Genomic DNA, 15823 nt, shown 5'->3' on the forward strand with positions numbered 1-15823 from the left:
GTACAAAACAATCCTGGGCTGTTAAACACGTTTCTCCATGGGCCACAGGTTTGGGACCCCTGCTTCTGAGAAAGTATAAGGAACCACTGCAGTCCCTGGTGAGGTGGAACACAGCAGCTGCTTAACACGGCTCCTGAGTGAGGTACCAAAAATAGAGAAGGAGCATTTGGGGATTTAAGTCGATTCAGAGAGAGTCAGTTCAATAAAGGGCAAGCGAGATGCTGAAACTGCTTGTCACATCCCCCCACCCCCATTTTACTTTTCTGCCACTATCAATTAATCGGAAGGGTCAGACTTTCACTCTGGATTTCCTGGCTGAGGTTGTTAATTGAATTTTAATTAGTGGAAACTTTAGAAGCACAGGATAAAATCCCAGCCCAAGGAAGATACACACAAAACTCTGGATATGGAAAGCTCTTCTGAGATCATCCCAGTCCCTCCTCTTTGTTTTATAGACGAGGAAACTGAGGCAAGGCCGAATGACTTGCTCAAGGCCTCCCTGAGGACCCCTGGCTCTGAGTCCAGGGCTCACTGCAAGACTCCAGGCTGCCCCCATGACACAATCTGTCTCGTCTTTAAAAATGACATTGATCTAAAGAGCCTGGTTTTCAGAGTCAGGAATTCAGATTGTCTCAGATGAAAAAAGCAGAGGCTACTTCTACATATATTATCCCTGAGCCCTGATATCATGTCTCCCCAGGATGGCAGAGAGTTGAAGAAATTTCCATCAGTCTGGCAAGCTCCTGACCAGTTGCAATGTCAGGACACTGGGGACACTGTATTAAGCTCCTAATTTATCCAAGAAGAGAACACCTCAACTTTTGGCATTTGCTTTTGCTTTGTCACAGTCATTTTGTAACCCACATGTCCCCTTGGAGATCTGGTTAAGCCCAGTTCATACTCCAATTGCCCAGTAGGTTACACTCTGAAGCATTCTGTCATTTGTGCAGAATTTCACTAAAGGTTGGGTAAGGGGGATAGGTCACAGGAGAGATCACATCTTAAGCCTGACAGCCTTCCCCATCCCTCTTCCTCCCTCTTCCTCCACTGTGCAACCAAGAAATCCTTCCCCAATTCTAATGCAGGGAAGTTCCACCTACACACAAGGTAGCCAATGAAAAAATTACTTCTGATCGTATATGGTGGACTCCCTGAAATGAATCCGGCTGGATACAATTCTCTCCACCCTGTTAGATATTTGTTAAATGTTTGTGTGGCTACAACTTCTCCCTGTCTTCTTCCCTAGGGTATCAAACAGTATGAGTTTCATCTCAAGAAGACCTCAGTCTGCCCTGTAAGAGCTTTCATTTTAAATGTTATCAAATAAAATTGTTTCTATGAATCGAGTGTAAACTATAGCCCAGACCCATATTGAGCTCTTAACTCTGAGCTGAGGGTCTACTCTTCCCCATCATAAACCTGGTATTTTAAAGGTCATAAAGAATCAACAGCACAGGATCAGGGGCATTTCCAATGCCACCAAAAAAGGCTTTTACAGTATTTTTAAGCGAGGCATAATAATTAGCTTTGGCATTAGCCTCACCTGCGTTTTAGTCCTGGTTGTACCACTTGCTACTTATGTGACCTTCGGCAAGTTAGGAAGCCTCTCTAAGACTTGGGTCATGAGTTAAATGAGGATATGATCCCACCTAGTGCATTCTGAAAGAACACCAGTTATGCAAGAGGATGTGTGTGTATACACACACATACACACACACACACACACACACACACATTCCCCTGTAACCAATCCTCTCTGACTCCTTTCCTTCCAACAAAAATCTGTGTTCCCCTTACAAGACTTTCCCTTCCTACCCAGACCTTCTAGGACTTGTCATCCAGACCCTCCTAGACCCACCATAACCATGAGTCTTCCCCCAAGAGTGCAACCCCACTAGCCAACTCTGCTTCCTCCTACTCCACCTTCTAAAGGTTAAGCTTAGAATTTCTCCACCTTGCGTTCTTTGGAAAACCCAAATTAATACAAATCTTCATTCCTTGAGGCCCAGGCATCAACATGGTGAACAAGGAGTCGATGCATGCGATTTGGAGTCAAAAACCAAGATGTAGCGATTAGAGCCACCTTCTTCCACAGGTTAAAAAGCAATTCCTGATGATTATTACTCTAGGTCACGGCAGCATCACTGGAATTCGTGTTTGGCTTCCTGTAGTGACTGCTTGGGCAATCGTGGGACTCACTAAATAGAATAAGTCTCATCGCATTTACTTCAAGTAGTACCTATTTTTAAATTATCTTAATTTGTGACAGAAGGTAATTCCACACTGAGGATGTATCTCATAGTGTTTGGAAAGAGCTAAAAGGAATTCACATTCAGAGCCAGGTTTTCACTTTTTTCTTTCCTTCCTTCTTTCCTCCCTCCCTCCTTCCCTTCCTTCCTCTCCTTCCCATCCCTTCCTCGCTTCCTCCCTCCTTTCTTTCGACCCTTCTTCTATTTCTTCTCCCTTCCATCCTCCTGTCCTTCCTTCCTTCTTTCTAAAACCCCCTTTTCTTCTCTCTCTCCTTCAGAGTAAAAAATTCAAAATTCCTGCACCACGTGCCACGAGCCGCAAACCAAGCCGGCGAGGCTCCACACTCAGTCTGTCTCGGACTAGTGGGGGCTCCTCTCCCCAGAGCAGCATGCTCTCCATGAACCCTGGCTCAGATGAGCCCCCAAGTGTGATCAACCAGGCAACGGGCAGTAAGGACATCGAGGACAATGAATCGTCTTCAACCAAGCCAGACGAAGAACCTCTCCATGTCAGTAAGTACGACCTGAGGTTTGAGCAATCTGCCCTGACACTTTGCCTTGAAGCCAGATATCGAGAACCTCTCCTGGTTCACTTCTGCCCCAGCTCAACTAAAGGGGACACAGGGGTCCCTTCGCCCTGTGCTATTTCCTTAGACCCCTTTGCTTTACACCAGTGGAGATCAGAAACATATCCTATAACCTGAGTGACTCCGAGCCATTTCTCCTTCGGAGACAGCCACTGGTCATCAATGTCTTTGTTTAAAATGTTAATAATATATTACAGTTAGCCCGATTTATAAAAAATAGTATCATTTCAACATGCAGTCAGTATATAAAAATTATTAATGAGATATTTAATATTTTTTCTTACTAGGTTTTGAAATTCTGTGTCTCTTTTTAACAGATTTTGACTTATAATTTGCATACCATAAAATTCACTCAATTCAAGTGTACGATTCAACGATTTTCTTGCTAAAGTTACAGAGTTAGATAACCACAATCTCATTTTAGAACATTTCAACCCACTGACAAAGAAAACCTCAAATCCACTGGCAGATCCTCTCCTTTCCCAGCCCCGACCCCCGGCAACCACAGATCTACTTTCTGTCTCCAAGGATTTGCCTTTTCTAAACATTTTATATATGGAATTTGTATCACTCCGTGATCCCCCACTCTGGAACACACCTTTACAGTGGTTCACAATTTGGGGGACACAAGTTCTTTAGAAAATCTGTGGAAGGCTTTATGGATTGGAGTAGGTAGAAAGGAAAAAGAGAAAGACAAGGACATGAGAGAGGTGGCCGGCCCACTGCAAAAGTGTTGACTTTGCTGCATGAGACACCTCCCTGCCATATCCATAGCTGCTGTTCGCTCAGCGGCACCCAAGCTGGGGCCTGCCTTCTCAGCCAGGGTTCTTCCACAATCTCCAGATGCCCATAACAACCAAGCCTGGGCTGAGCTGAGCAGACAAAGACTGGGTGTAGTATAGATTCGAGGAGGTTGGACAAGAGATCCAGGTAGACCAGAAAGCCTGACTGGGACCCTGATCATCATCCAAGCCGGAAATGGGCAAAAGTGCAAGAATCCAGGGAGTGGTCAGGACGCAGAGTGATGACTGCCAGTGAGAAAAATTTCCCCCTTGGTGACAGGGGACCAAGAAAGGCTCCAAGCCCTGAAAAACCGTTTACTGAACAGAAGTATCATTTGAGACAGAGAGGAACTAAGATAAGCTATCAGCAAATGTGTGACTTATGGATTTCTTGAACCTTCTTTCATTCAATACCTATCTACTGATCAGCTATTGAATGCCTGGAGAGTTACAGTACCTGATCTCCCCAAGCTTACATTTTAGAAAGAAGAAGAGACAATAAGTAAGAAAACTATAACTAGCAAGGCAACTGTAGATAATATTTTATATGAATGAATGAATGAATGAATGAATAAACAAACAAACAAACAAACAAATAAATAAAACAAGAGGTCGGGCTAGAGAGAGACAATTGGTGGGAATGGGGCGACTTTAGCCAGGGTCGAGGAAGGCCTCTCTCAGCTCTGACGTCTGAGCTGAGACCTTGAGGATATGAAGCCAGGGAGGGTGGCAGGGGCCAGAGCATGCACGACATCTGCAGAGCAAGGTAAGGACTTCAGAATTATCCCAAGTGCAACAGGAAGTCTCTGGAAGGTTTTCAGTATAGGAGTAACAGGACCCGATTTTCTTTCCAAAAGTGTCTGTGTGGTTATTAATGATATATTCATTAATGTGTCTTTCAACTCTAAAAGTCTTGCTCTTGAATAAGAAGGACAGAGATGTGTCTCCAGCTTCAAGACACTGCCTCGGCCCCCAAACTTGCAGATGGTTCTCCCAGTGGCAGCCTGAGTGCTGAAGGAAGGAGAAAGCAGAGGGGGAAAGGGACTCTGTGATGACAGGAAGGATGAATGATGCCACCTGAGGCCTCACAGACCCTTCCCCAATGGCCACCTTCTCCCCAAATCTACCCAACTGCCAGCCCCAAATAGTGTTATCACCTAAAACTCTTTTGAACCCTACTCTCTTCATTCCTATTGCTTTTGTTTTGATTTTATCTTGATTTTGTCTTGATTTTGTCTTGATTTTGGGACACATAGGCCAGTTCCTGACACTTAGGTTTGTTTAGCATGCAAGGTTTAAAAAAATAAAAAATAAAAACAGGAGGAGTGGCTTTTTAAGATTAAAAGATTTAACATAAAAATTCTGATTTAAAAAAAAATCGCCCTTGTGGCAACAATGGGCCTCGACCCTGCGTGACAACATTCAACTGGAGCTGCCCCTCTTGGGGCATGTGCTCTCTAGTTTTCCACTGTCCCCACCCCTCCCCAATCATTCCACCGCTCACAATTGGACAGGTGTACGGCCACTTATCGTCTCATCTGCCCTACTGTTTTCCTTAGGATAATGATGATGACAACGGTACAACAGCTAACACTTTAAAGGACTTCTATGTGTCAGGCATTCTTGTAGCTTCCAGCACATATATAATTTGCCCAAAGTCACATACCGAGTAAGTGATGGAGCCAGAATTCGAATGTGAAACCAGATTATCTGGCCCTCAAAGGTCTATGCTTTACCCAACTCTCTAAAAAAAACAGTGGGAAATGGAAGAGCAAGAGAGCATCTTGATATTTTCTTCCATGGCAATCACTTCTGGCACCTGACCCGTGTAGGTACCTACACGGTTTGGGACCCCCTTATCCAGATTTTCATCACCTCTCATGTAGATGACAGCTCCAACCTCCTAATTAGTCTCTCCACTCCTTGTCTTGCCCTCACTTGCCCACAGATTCTTCCCCATATTGACCCAGAAGGAACTTTCTAAATTAAAAATCTGATATCGTGCTCCCCATCTTTCAATGACACCCCATTGCCTCTAAGACATTGCATCCGACCTTGCCCCAGACTGCCTATACTAGGCTCAGCTCTTGCTACTTCACGCCTTACACCAGGCACTCCAACCTCACCAAAATACTTTCTTCTTCTTCTTAAACAATGCATATACTTTTGTGCCCTCCCCTGTCCGCAATGCCCTTTCACCTCTGACCCTTCAGTCTGGTCGACTCCTGCTCGACCTTCAAGACTCAATTCAAATATCCCCTCCACCGTACTGTCTTCTCTGACTCTCCTGGGTCCCTTCCTCTCAATTCTCTTAGTACAGTGCAGTTGCTTTTACTGAGTACTTAATTTTAATTTACAACTACATCATACTGTATTGGGTAGGAACTTCTTTTGGCTGCATACAGAGATCTGAAGAATAATGGCAGAAAAAAGATGCAAGTTTATTTTTCTTGCTGATTAAAGAAGACCAGCCCACGGCTGGTAGAATGACTCCAAAAGGTTATCGAGAATCCTAATCCCTTCTGTCTTTCTTCTCCACCGTGCTTAATAGCACTTCATGATCCAAAATGGCTGCCGGGACGCCAGTCATCACAGCCACATTAGAGTCTGGAAGCAGAAGGAAGTTGGCAAAGGATGAAAGTACCCAGTCCCAGATGAGTTTAAGCAGCCTTCTCAGAAGCTCCATACACTTCTACTAAAATCTCATTGCCCGGAATTTAGACATAGGGCCATGCCTAGCTACAAAGAATGTCGGGAAATTGGATTAGTAAATGCTCCCCCTTGTACACACACACAAACACACAGTATATGCAAAGACACAGACACGAATTATTTATTTCATAATTTCTATTATTAAGGAAGAAAGGGAAAAGGAATGTGAGCTCTCCACAAGCGTGGAACAATATCTTACTCACCTTCACCCTGACACACAGAAGATGCACAATGGCCGGGAAATGCATTTCCACCAGAGACCTACGTCACAGAGATAAAGTCCTCCTACTCCCGCCCCCCCCCACCCTTTTCCTCTGTTTACACTTTAACCTCCATCCCATTTGTCACAGCCTCGATAAAAGTAGATTAATTTCCCAGACTTCAATTGCCTTCTAAAAACCTCTGCAAAATTGATTCTGAATTCATGAATCCTATTCTGAGAGACACATCATTTGACCAAGGTCTAATTTCCAGGGCTGGCTGCGTAATGAAGTCTTTGTGGGTGCAAATCACTGAGGACAGCAGGTTGTGGCCTCTCCGTGGACTGATCCCCTCCCCAAATCAATGGTGGGGGGATTCCCGAGGAACCAAAGTTCAGGCTGATCCTTCTGCCGATCTTGAAGCTCCCATCCTTAGAACTAACTGTTAGAGGAGAAACTCACTTAGATAACAACTCAAAAAGAGGGGTCCTATGCCAGCTAATATTCCCCCTCAATCCAATTCCATACAACAAAAAGACCTCTCCTATTTTCCCCCAAATAGAGGAAGAAATGGGTTTAGTCAGTTAAGACTAAGATCCTTAGACAGGCTAGAGATGGAAAACGGAGGAAGGAAGTCGGAATTTTTGCTCTGAAGACAGGGTTTGGTATTTGAAAATATGGGATGCCACTGTCTCAAGCAGTGTGTAACGACACCCCGAAAGTCGTAGGAACTGAGAACTGAGCGGGTTCCCTCTGAGTGCAGGCACCCATCACAGGGCTGTCTTCCTCGGAGAAACTCTCCATTATGGCACCCGCACCCTTTCCAAACAGGTCTCTTCTCTCAGGTAGGCTTGAAGAGTAGATGGGGCCTCTCAGCCCCAAGGCTTTATTCTGTTTTGCACATGTCCAACCTCAGCTATGCAGATGAAGATTAACATTGGGGGACACCATTCCTGCCCAGAGGCATTATTGGCAAGCAGAGAAAAAAATTATGGAGTATTAAGTGATGTGTGGAGCTTCAGACACGATCCTCTAGGAAAGCTGCCCAATGTGCCATTTGGGGTCATTTGCTGGTATCCACCCGCTCTCCCCCGCCCCCAGGCTGGTGGAGAAGTCAGATGTTGCTGCGTGGTTTTCAGGGAAGGGGAAGAAAGTGGAGGAACCAACCACAGCTCCCTCACTAACAGGCTTCTGGACACACCCCACGGACTCTAGGATGTGTGGCAGTAGGGGGCGGGGTAGGCAGATAAGACAAAAAACGAAGGTCAGATTCAAGTCAAATGGAATTATGACCACACATTACTAGGAAAACAAACTACTTGGGAATGAGGAAGGTGGAGTGGAAATGGCTAAATGTTGATGTTTATCACAGCCTAGATGGCTCCAAGGTCACTAGCACCCAATAGCTGCATTCATAAACGAGGCTAGACACAAATGGCCTTAGGAAGCACTGGGCTTTACCCTTCCAGGTGTGGCTTCTGAGACAGGAGCCTGAACTGACTACAGGCACCTACTGAAAGTGAAAAGTGTCTCCGCCGGCATTGTCCTCCTCTGCTGACACCCCAAATCTAACTCACTGTCTCCCAAATCTTTCCCTCGTTTTCTCCTTAGTCATTCAGGTATTTATTCGGCAATCAATTTCGACTGAGACCCATAAACAACAAGCACAGTGCCAGGTACTTGCAAATCTGTATCCATAAAAAACACTTAGGACATCCATGCTCCCACTTTTCTTGAAGCACACAGCTTACTCCAAATACAGTTCATTGTTTAAATTCTGCGAGTGTCACCGTATCAGTTTCCTGGAGCTGCCACGACAAAGTGGCACAAACTGGGTGGCTTACAACAACAGGAATTGATTGTCTCACGGTTCTGGAGGCTAGAATTTGAAATCAAGGTGTCAGCAGGGCTGTGCTTCCCCTGAAACCTGTAGGGAAGGACCCTTCCTTGCCTTTTCTAGCTTCTGGTACTCGTTGGCAAGCCTCGGCAGTTTGCCTTGTAGATGCGTCATCAGTCCAATTTCTGCCTCTGTCACCACATGGCCATCTTCTCCTGTGTCTCTCTCTCCCCTCTTATTATATTGGATCGGGTGCCCACCCTACTCCAGAATGACCTCGCCTTAACTAATTACATCTTACCTATTTCCAGGTAAGAATGTGAATAATTCCCATTCAGAAGTCCATATCTTTTGAGAGGACATAATTCAACCCAGAACAGTCAGATACAAAGAAATATCTCTACACTAGGTAAAAAGCAACAATATTAGGGATGGAATAAAAGTCGACCAATGCAATGAGTCATGGTGGGTGCCGTGGGGAGCTGGAGAGTACACGCCTGGCTAAAGGTCACAGCCAGAGTGTGGCAGGAATAAGCCCGCCATCTCGGATTCTTTCCTGGGGAAGCCAGAGGTCAAGGTCTGGAATTTTATGTGAAACCTTCCAGTTTTAAAAGACTGGCATCTGCAGCGAATCAAATCAAACATATCTGTGAGTGATATTCAGCCCGTGGATCACCAGTTTGGAACATCAGGTCTACAGGATCAGAGAGGGTTTCCTGAACAAGACGATTTCTTCCCGGAGTTGGAAACAGTTCTCTCTGGCTACGGCAGAGTTTAAGGCGGGGGCGGGCATGAGATGAGACAGGAGAGGAAAAAGAGCAGCCTGATCCTACAGAACCTCAGGGACTGTGCAGAGGGATTTAAATGTTGCCCAAAGCCAAATGGAGAGTCCGCTGAAGGGTGTTAAGCAAGGGAGTGACAAGGTCAGATTTAGGACCTACCAAACACTACAAGCCTCTGCTGCTTCTGGACCCCGATCCCATCCCTCTCCAGCTCCCTAACAGTCAGAAACAGAGGCGAGCAACATCAGGCCAGGGGCTGGGCCCTGCCCTGCACAATCCTGTCTCAAGAGAGCCCTCCCAACGGTGACCTCCCATGTTCCCATCAGATCTGCAGAAGCTCCTGGAGATGGTTTGGGAAGAAGCCCGGAGGACAATTATGATGGATAACGAGATGCAAAAAAAGGCGCCCAGGTATGTTCTCTTGACTTCTAGGGCGAGTAAAGGATAGCAGAATAACAGCGGTGACAACAATAGCAGTTCCCAGTCATGGAGCCTTTTCTCTGAAACAAGCACCGAGGGGTGTGTACTTCCACGAGTATCAGCTCCCCGGGTTCTTACAACCACCCTGCAAGGTAGGTATTATTATCTCTTTATTTCACAAGTCAGGAAATGAGGCTGTAAAAGAGAAGGGAAGGAACTTGTTCAAGGTCACCCAGCTCATGGTATAACCGCGACTTGAACCCGAACCTTTCTAATTCCGAAAAACCATTCTCTACCACTCTGCTACACTGCAACCCAGGGATCCTTGGGTTATTCATTCATTCTGTTAGTGAATATTTATAAATATGTATGGGCTATATACTAATTATAGAGGGAAGGGTTCTGGAAGGAAAACTCAGACCTGTGAGAGTAAATAATAGGGGTATCCAGTCTCATCTGGGATGGGGATCAGGATCTGAGAACTTTCCTCCAAGAAAGAAACTTTAAGCTGAGATTTTGAAGCATGAAAGTTAGCCAGTCACAGTTGGGGGTAGGACAGGCAGGGGGCAGAGGAGAACATTATAGGCAGCACATGTGCAAATATGGTCAAAAGGGACCATGGCACCTTCAAGGAACTAAAATGCAGCCAAAAATGGATGGGAAGAGGTGCAAGTCTGTCTGGGGACCTTGGAGGCCTCCCCGAGGATTCTGATGTCGATCCTAGAAGAAACAAAAATCCTTTGAAGTTTCAAGCCAGAGACCAATGTGATTGGCTCAGGGGGGTCACACTTGAACCTGAAGTGTCTTCTTTCTGGTGGGAAGCCTTGTCCACAGACTGTCTGACCTCTAAAAGCCTGGGAGAGCACACTGGCTAGAGCTGGAGTTCCCTTCCCAAGTTTTGGTCCCTCTGAGTAAGCAAATTACTGCCTGAAAATAAATGAGGCACTAGAAGTGGTTCATCATTGCCTTCAGACCACTGAGATGCCGGCTATGACTTATCGGTTATTGTTATTACCATAATTACAGCTCACCAAGCACTTTTACATGCATCACACCCCGCCTCCGCTTGTAATGATGAATTTGTCTGCTCCTGCCTCAACTCGCATCAGGGCTCCGGAGGGTGGCACTTGCAGGCACTCAAAGACAATGCTGGCCCTTAAGGCCCTGGTCGCTGTGCCTGATTTATCAGCATTAGAAACAGGCAATAATGATGAAACATCGGCTCCATGAGGCTCCTTCCTTTGTAAGAAATCATAGTGTGAACACTGGCTTTGTTTTTTTTGTTGTTGTTGTTGTTATTATTTATGCCTACAGCACTTGGTCTTCCTAGGTGGTCTCCCATCCAAGTACTAACCAGGCCCGACCCTGCTTAGCTACTGAGATCAGACATCAGGCTTGTTCAGGGTGGTATGGCCGTAGACCATGGACCATGGCTCCACTGGGGCGCAAACCCAGGACATTCTTCATGTAAAGCAGACATGCTAACCGCTACACTATAGAACCATGTCTGAACACTGGCTTTGGAGTCAGACTTCTAGGGGTTCAAAATCTAGTGCCCTTGAATTAGTCACTCAGCCTTTCTCTAAACCTCGGTTCTCTCATCTATGAAATGAGATTGTACAGGATCAAAGCATTGGCCTTGGAAACAAACAGACGAGGGTCAATCTCCACTCTCATCATTTCATTGCTATGTGATGTCGAGTAAGTTGCTTTACCTCTCTGAGCCCAATTGACACTCCGTAAAGTGAGGCTCATTAACAATCTATCTCAAAGGGATGTAGTGGGAATTAAATGATATTACCCCAGTAAATTATCATCACTGTTATGGAAATAATGTCTACTCGAATGAGTCATTTTAAGCATTCAGTGAGATAAACGCATTTAACATATTAGACTGTGCCCGGCATACCGTAAGCTCTCAGTAAATGGCAGTGTTGGGGATGGTTATTAGTTTTATTTCACACACAGTGTCCCACGAAATCCTCGCAGCACCTCGATGAGGCAGGTTCATCACCCGTTACCCATCGCCATCGCCCCACCTCACAGACAGAGATGAATGGCAACGAGTGACCTGCATGAGGTCGTCAAAGATAAAAACCGCACGGGAACCTAGTTCTCACAAAACTCTGCAGTCGCAGCTAATGATAAAATAACCATGGTTACAGAGCCAGAACCTGTTAAAATTTCCCATCCTCATCATTTCCTCTGGGAGAAAAATCTCCCTAATCTCTCGCTAAGGCAGCAGATATCAAAGGCTCCTCCGTGCGGCCGCAGAGGGACAGTTAGGATGAGCTTCGGGTTTCCTTTCGCCCTCCTCGCTTTACGATCCTGATTCCCCTTTTTTCACTGGGGACAACACATCTGCTCCCATCAAGGCTTACATAGAATTCTGGGGTTTTTAAGAACCCCTAAAAGCCAATCTACCCAACCCCCCAGCCTCAAGGCCAAACCTCTATTATCTATCATAGCCCGTTTGGGCTGCCCTGACAGAATGCCATAAACGGAATAGTTTATAAACAGACATTTACGTCTCACAGTTCTGGAGGCCGGAAGCCCAAGATCAAGATGCAGTGTCCGGTGAGGGTCCGCTCCCTCACAGACAGCTGTCTCCTCACTGTCACCTCACGTGGTGGAAAAGACGAGCTAGCTCTCTGGGGTCTATCATAAAAGGGCACTAATCCCATTCATGAGAGCTCCACCCTCATAATCTAATCACCTCCCAAAGGCCTCACCTCTTAACCATCACCTTGCGGGGTTAGGACTTCACCACCAGAATTTGGGGAGACACAAAACATTCAGACCATAACATCGTCTAGGAAGACAGCCTTTTCTTAAATTCCTGCATCAGTGTTTTCCAAACATCCCTGAAGATCAGACTCAGCTGGGGTGCTCATGAAAAAAATACAAATTCCTAGTCTTCATCCCAGACCCGCTGAACCAGAATCTCGAGAGAAAACTGTATTTTTAATAGGCATTATTTCACGATATGCTGAGAAATTCTAAGGTTTCAAAAATACACTCTCTGCACACACGCATCAGAAGTGTGTATGTGTGTGTGTGTGGTTTTAAATGCAGCTTCTGGGGTAGGACTCTATCCCAGGCCTAATGTATCCAACTCTGCAGGAGTATGGTCCAGGAATCTATTTTCTTGGCAATCTCTCCAGGTGATTCCTATATCCGGTAGCATCTAAGGAGCCCTGCTCTAGAAAGAGAATGCTTCATCCTCCTGCAGATAACTGCCTCAGGAGCACTGTAGGTTTGCTGCCTTATTAACAGACTCACCTTGCTTTGCAGTTTCTTGTCAATGATCAAACAAATCAAGAGTGATTCTGCCTATAAAGACATGCAAACCACCCACAAATCAAGGTAGGAAGGCCTGGGGCCTGCAGCAGGTGGGTTGGGAGGCAGCCCACGGTTACAGGGGCCATTGCAGAGATGCTCCTCACCAAACTGTGGAAAGTGGGGCAGGGAGGGGCAACTTTTCCTTGTTCACTGGAATTAAGCCCCTAAACTCTCAGGGTTGGGAGGGGAGTATGCAGGCATTCCTCTCCAACAACTGAATACCACACGGTCAAAATCCTCCAGTAGTGGAGGGATAAAGTGGGCAGGGCACTGTATAAGACCAGTCTTTCCCTTTTTACTTGGATGACTTATAATGGGGGAGGGGAGATCTGCCCCCCCATTTCATTTATTCATCTCGAGAATGTTCGTCTGTGTGCCAGGAACTGTGCTAGGTTTGGGAGGATTCGGTAGCAAATAAGACAAACACAGTCTGCCCTTATGGATCTCACTGCCTGGACTGGGGTGATAACTTTTACATGACATCAACCCTTTGACAGTCTGAGGAAGCCTATGGATCCTTTCAGAAAAATGCTTTTAAATGCATACTATAAATTACATAGGTTTACAAAGAAATCTATAGCAATATAGACGACGTTATTAAAACCAAATCTGGGGTGTAGTAATCTATGAGCTCCTTCCACAATGCACTCTACAGCAAGACTCAGAGGCAGCTCCAGCAACTACCGTAATTTTGGATTAGTGTCGAGTGTAAATGATTTCTCAAAATATCTCCCACAATTGTACTGTGATGTGCAAATACCTGTGATTTCCATTTCTGCTCAAGCCTAGTTAAAATAAAGATGTGACCTTTTTCCATCTGCATTCTCCCCGAATCCTGCCCACGGTTGAGAACTGCCGGTCTAACGAGAGAATCGTGCGTTTATCGAATAAATCCACAGACTTAGCTGTATAATCATGACTACAGAAAGCGTTCTGCAGGAGAAGTAGGGAGGATTAGGTGAACGTTGAGCACCAGGAACCAGACCAAGACTGAGTTTGACATTTAAGCTGAGGCTTGAAGGAAAAGGAAGAAAAATCTAGCCCACAACTGGGAAAGGTGGAAATAGTGTTCCAAGCTGAGGGAATGTCATGTGCAAAGGGCCCGAGACAGCAAGCAACTCAGAGGCACGGAGCAAAGACCAGTATGGCTGAAACTCAATGAGAGCCAAGGAAAGGGGAGGTTGAGACAAGCAAAAGAGTCTTTTGCTGTTTATTTCTGTTTGTTTGCTTGTTTATCATAGCTAAAAACACAACTTCCCTCACTTCTCACCTCCTCCCTAAGTCACAGTGTCAGCCGTCAGCAGGAGAAAGTCAAAGCCAACACGCTCCCCCAAAGAATTCATCTGTAGAGGTTGGGGTAGCTGGTTGGAATCCAACACAAAGCCTTCTGGGTATTATTACGGGGGCTCTGCATCCCAGCTAGCATTTGATAAGCATTTGATCCATCACCTGCCAGGTCTAAGACCTCTAGGTGCAGTCCCATGAGCCTCTGTGAAAAGCAGCAAAGGCCGGGACCTTTCCTGTGGAGAGAGGTCTGGGAAAGCACCAGGCCTGCTTCCTTAAGAAGTTCCAGATGTCACAAGGCCAAGAGGGAAGGGCTAGCTACACATCATAGGGGCAAGAAAATCAGTCTTACACAGATACCACACAGATAAAGCAGTTGAGTCCATTTTTGGGGTGTTTGGAAGAAACGAAGGAAGGCAGGGTGGGAGAGAAGGTGCTGAAGGCCCAGGTCACAAAAGGGGGACCTGGAAGAAGGTGTGGAGAGGGATAAGCATGAGCAAGGGAGCTTCACAGCCCCCACCAGGAACCCTGACCAGACAAAGCCACAGGAGGAAGCAGCCACTCAAAGGATTCAATCAGCCCCCATGTAGAAAGGGTCAAATGGCATGAGAAGTTGATTGGTCACAGATGAAAAAGCTGACAATCCAGAGCAGTGTTACTTGCCCACAGATGGGGAGGTGGTGTTGCCAGGGCTGAGCTTTGAATCCAGCTCTCCCTCCAAAGTCAAGTGAAATGGGTGTTCTACTCAAGGGTCCAATTTAGAGAAAAGAATCCTTGAAGGAAGAGGCAGTCTGGGGTCAGAAACACCCAAGAGAGCATGCTTAGGAGGACTCAACCATCTCTTCACCAAATCTGCTCTCAGCCCCAGGTTAAGTGCTGATGGGTATACAGAGGAGGATGGGAGCGTCCACAATGAACTTGTCTTCCAGGTAGAGAGACCGATTTTATACAAACGAAACTGGGATCCAGAAAATGTGTCATTCTGCCAACTCTCAGAGGCAGGTCAACATTGGACTAAGAGTTTCGGAACAGGGAGAACTTGCTATAGACCATGAAATATTGTAGGATTTGAGCGGGTGGAGAAGAAACAGGGAGGACTCTCCAGGCAAGGGGGTACGGTAGGAGCAAAGGCCAAAAGGTGGGCGACGAAAACACACACTGTATTCTACGACTGCTGCCTTGGTTAGAACCACCTCCCTTACCTGAATCCTAGAGGCTAGCTAGCAGGGGTCATTGGGACCTTGGAGGTGCCCTTTTTGTGAAAAGCAGGCTCCAAGCAACTCGAAACCATCCCTTTGTGTTTTAGTGACAGATCCAGCAGTACAAGTGGAGAAAGCCACAGCCAACCAATCCAGAAGAAGTTTAAAAGGTAAGCCAGATGGGCGACGGAAGGAGATGGGCAAGAGGAGCTGTGGTGACCGCACCCTCTATCTTCCCAGGGGTGTAGAAATAACACAAGGCAGACCAGACTCCCCGAAGCCATAGACACTGCTGAAGGGCGAGGAACTCCCTGGGCAAGGGGCTCGTGGTCAAGATGCAAGAAACAACTCTGACAATGGCAACTAATTTCTCCTCCGTGCCAGCCCCTGAGCAAAGCATTCTTTATTCATTATCTTGTTCCTCGAAAG

At 46.1% G+C, this 15823-nt stretch overlaps 1 protein-coding gene and 1 pseudogene across 1 annotated transcript in view; one reads left to right on the top strand and one right to left on the bottom strand.

The window, feature by feature from the left end:
* CCDC60 (coiled-coil domain containing 60) overlaps window positions 1-15823 on the top strand; it is a 139413-nt gene that overhangs the window by 116633 nt on the left and 6957 nt on the right. Inside the window, exons 7-10 of the mRNA XM_039868275.1 lie at window positions 2528-2762; window positions 9476-9560; window positions 12864-12935; window positions 15502-15564. Of these exons, the coding sequence (XP_039724209.1) occupies window positions 2528-2762; window positions 9476-9560; window positions 12864-12935; window positions 15502-15564 (455 nt within the window). The remainder of the gene's footprint in view (window positions 1-2527; window positions 2763-9475; window positions 9561-12863; window positions 12936-15501; window positions 15565-15823) is intronic.
* Window positions 10875-10990, bottom strand: LOC120606917 (uncharacterized; annotated as a pseudogene).

The sequence above is a fragment of the Pteropus medius genome, unplaced genomic scaffold (assembly GCF_902729225.1).
Source record: "Pteropus medius unplaced genomic scaffold, Ma_sr-lr_union100, whole genome shotgun sequence".
NCBI lineage: Eukaryota > Metazoa > Chordata > Mammalia > Chiroptera > Pteropodidae > Pteropus > Pteropus medius.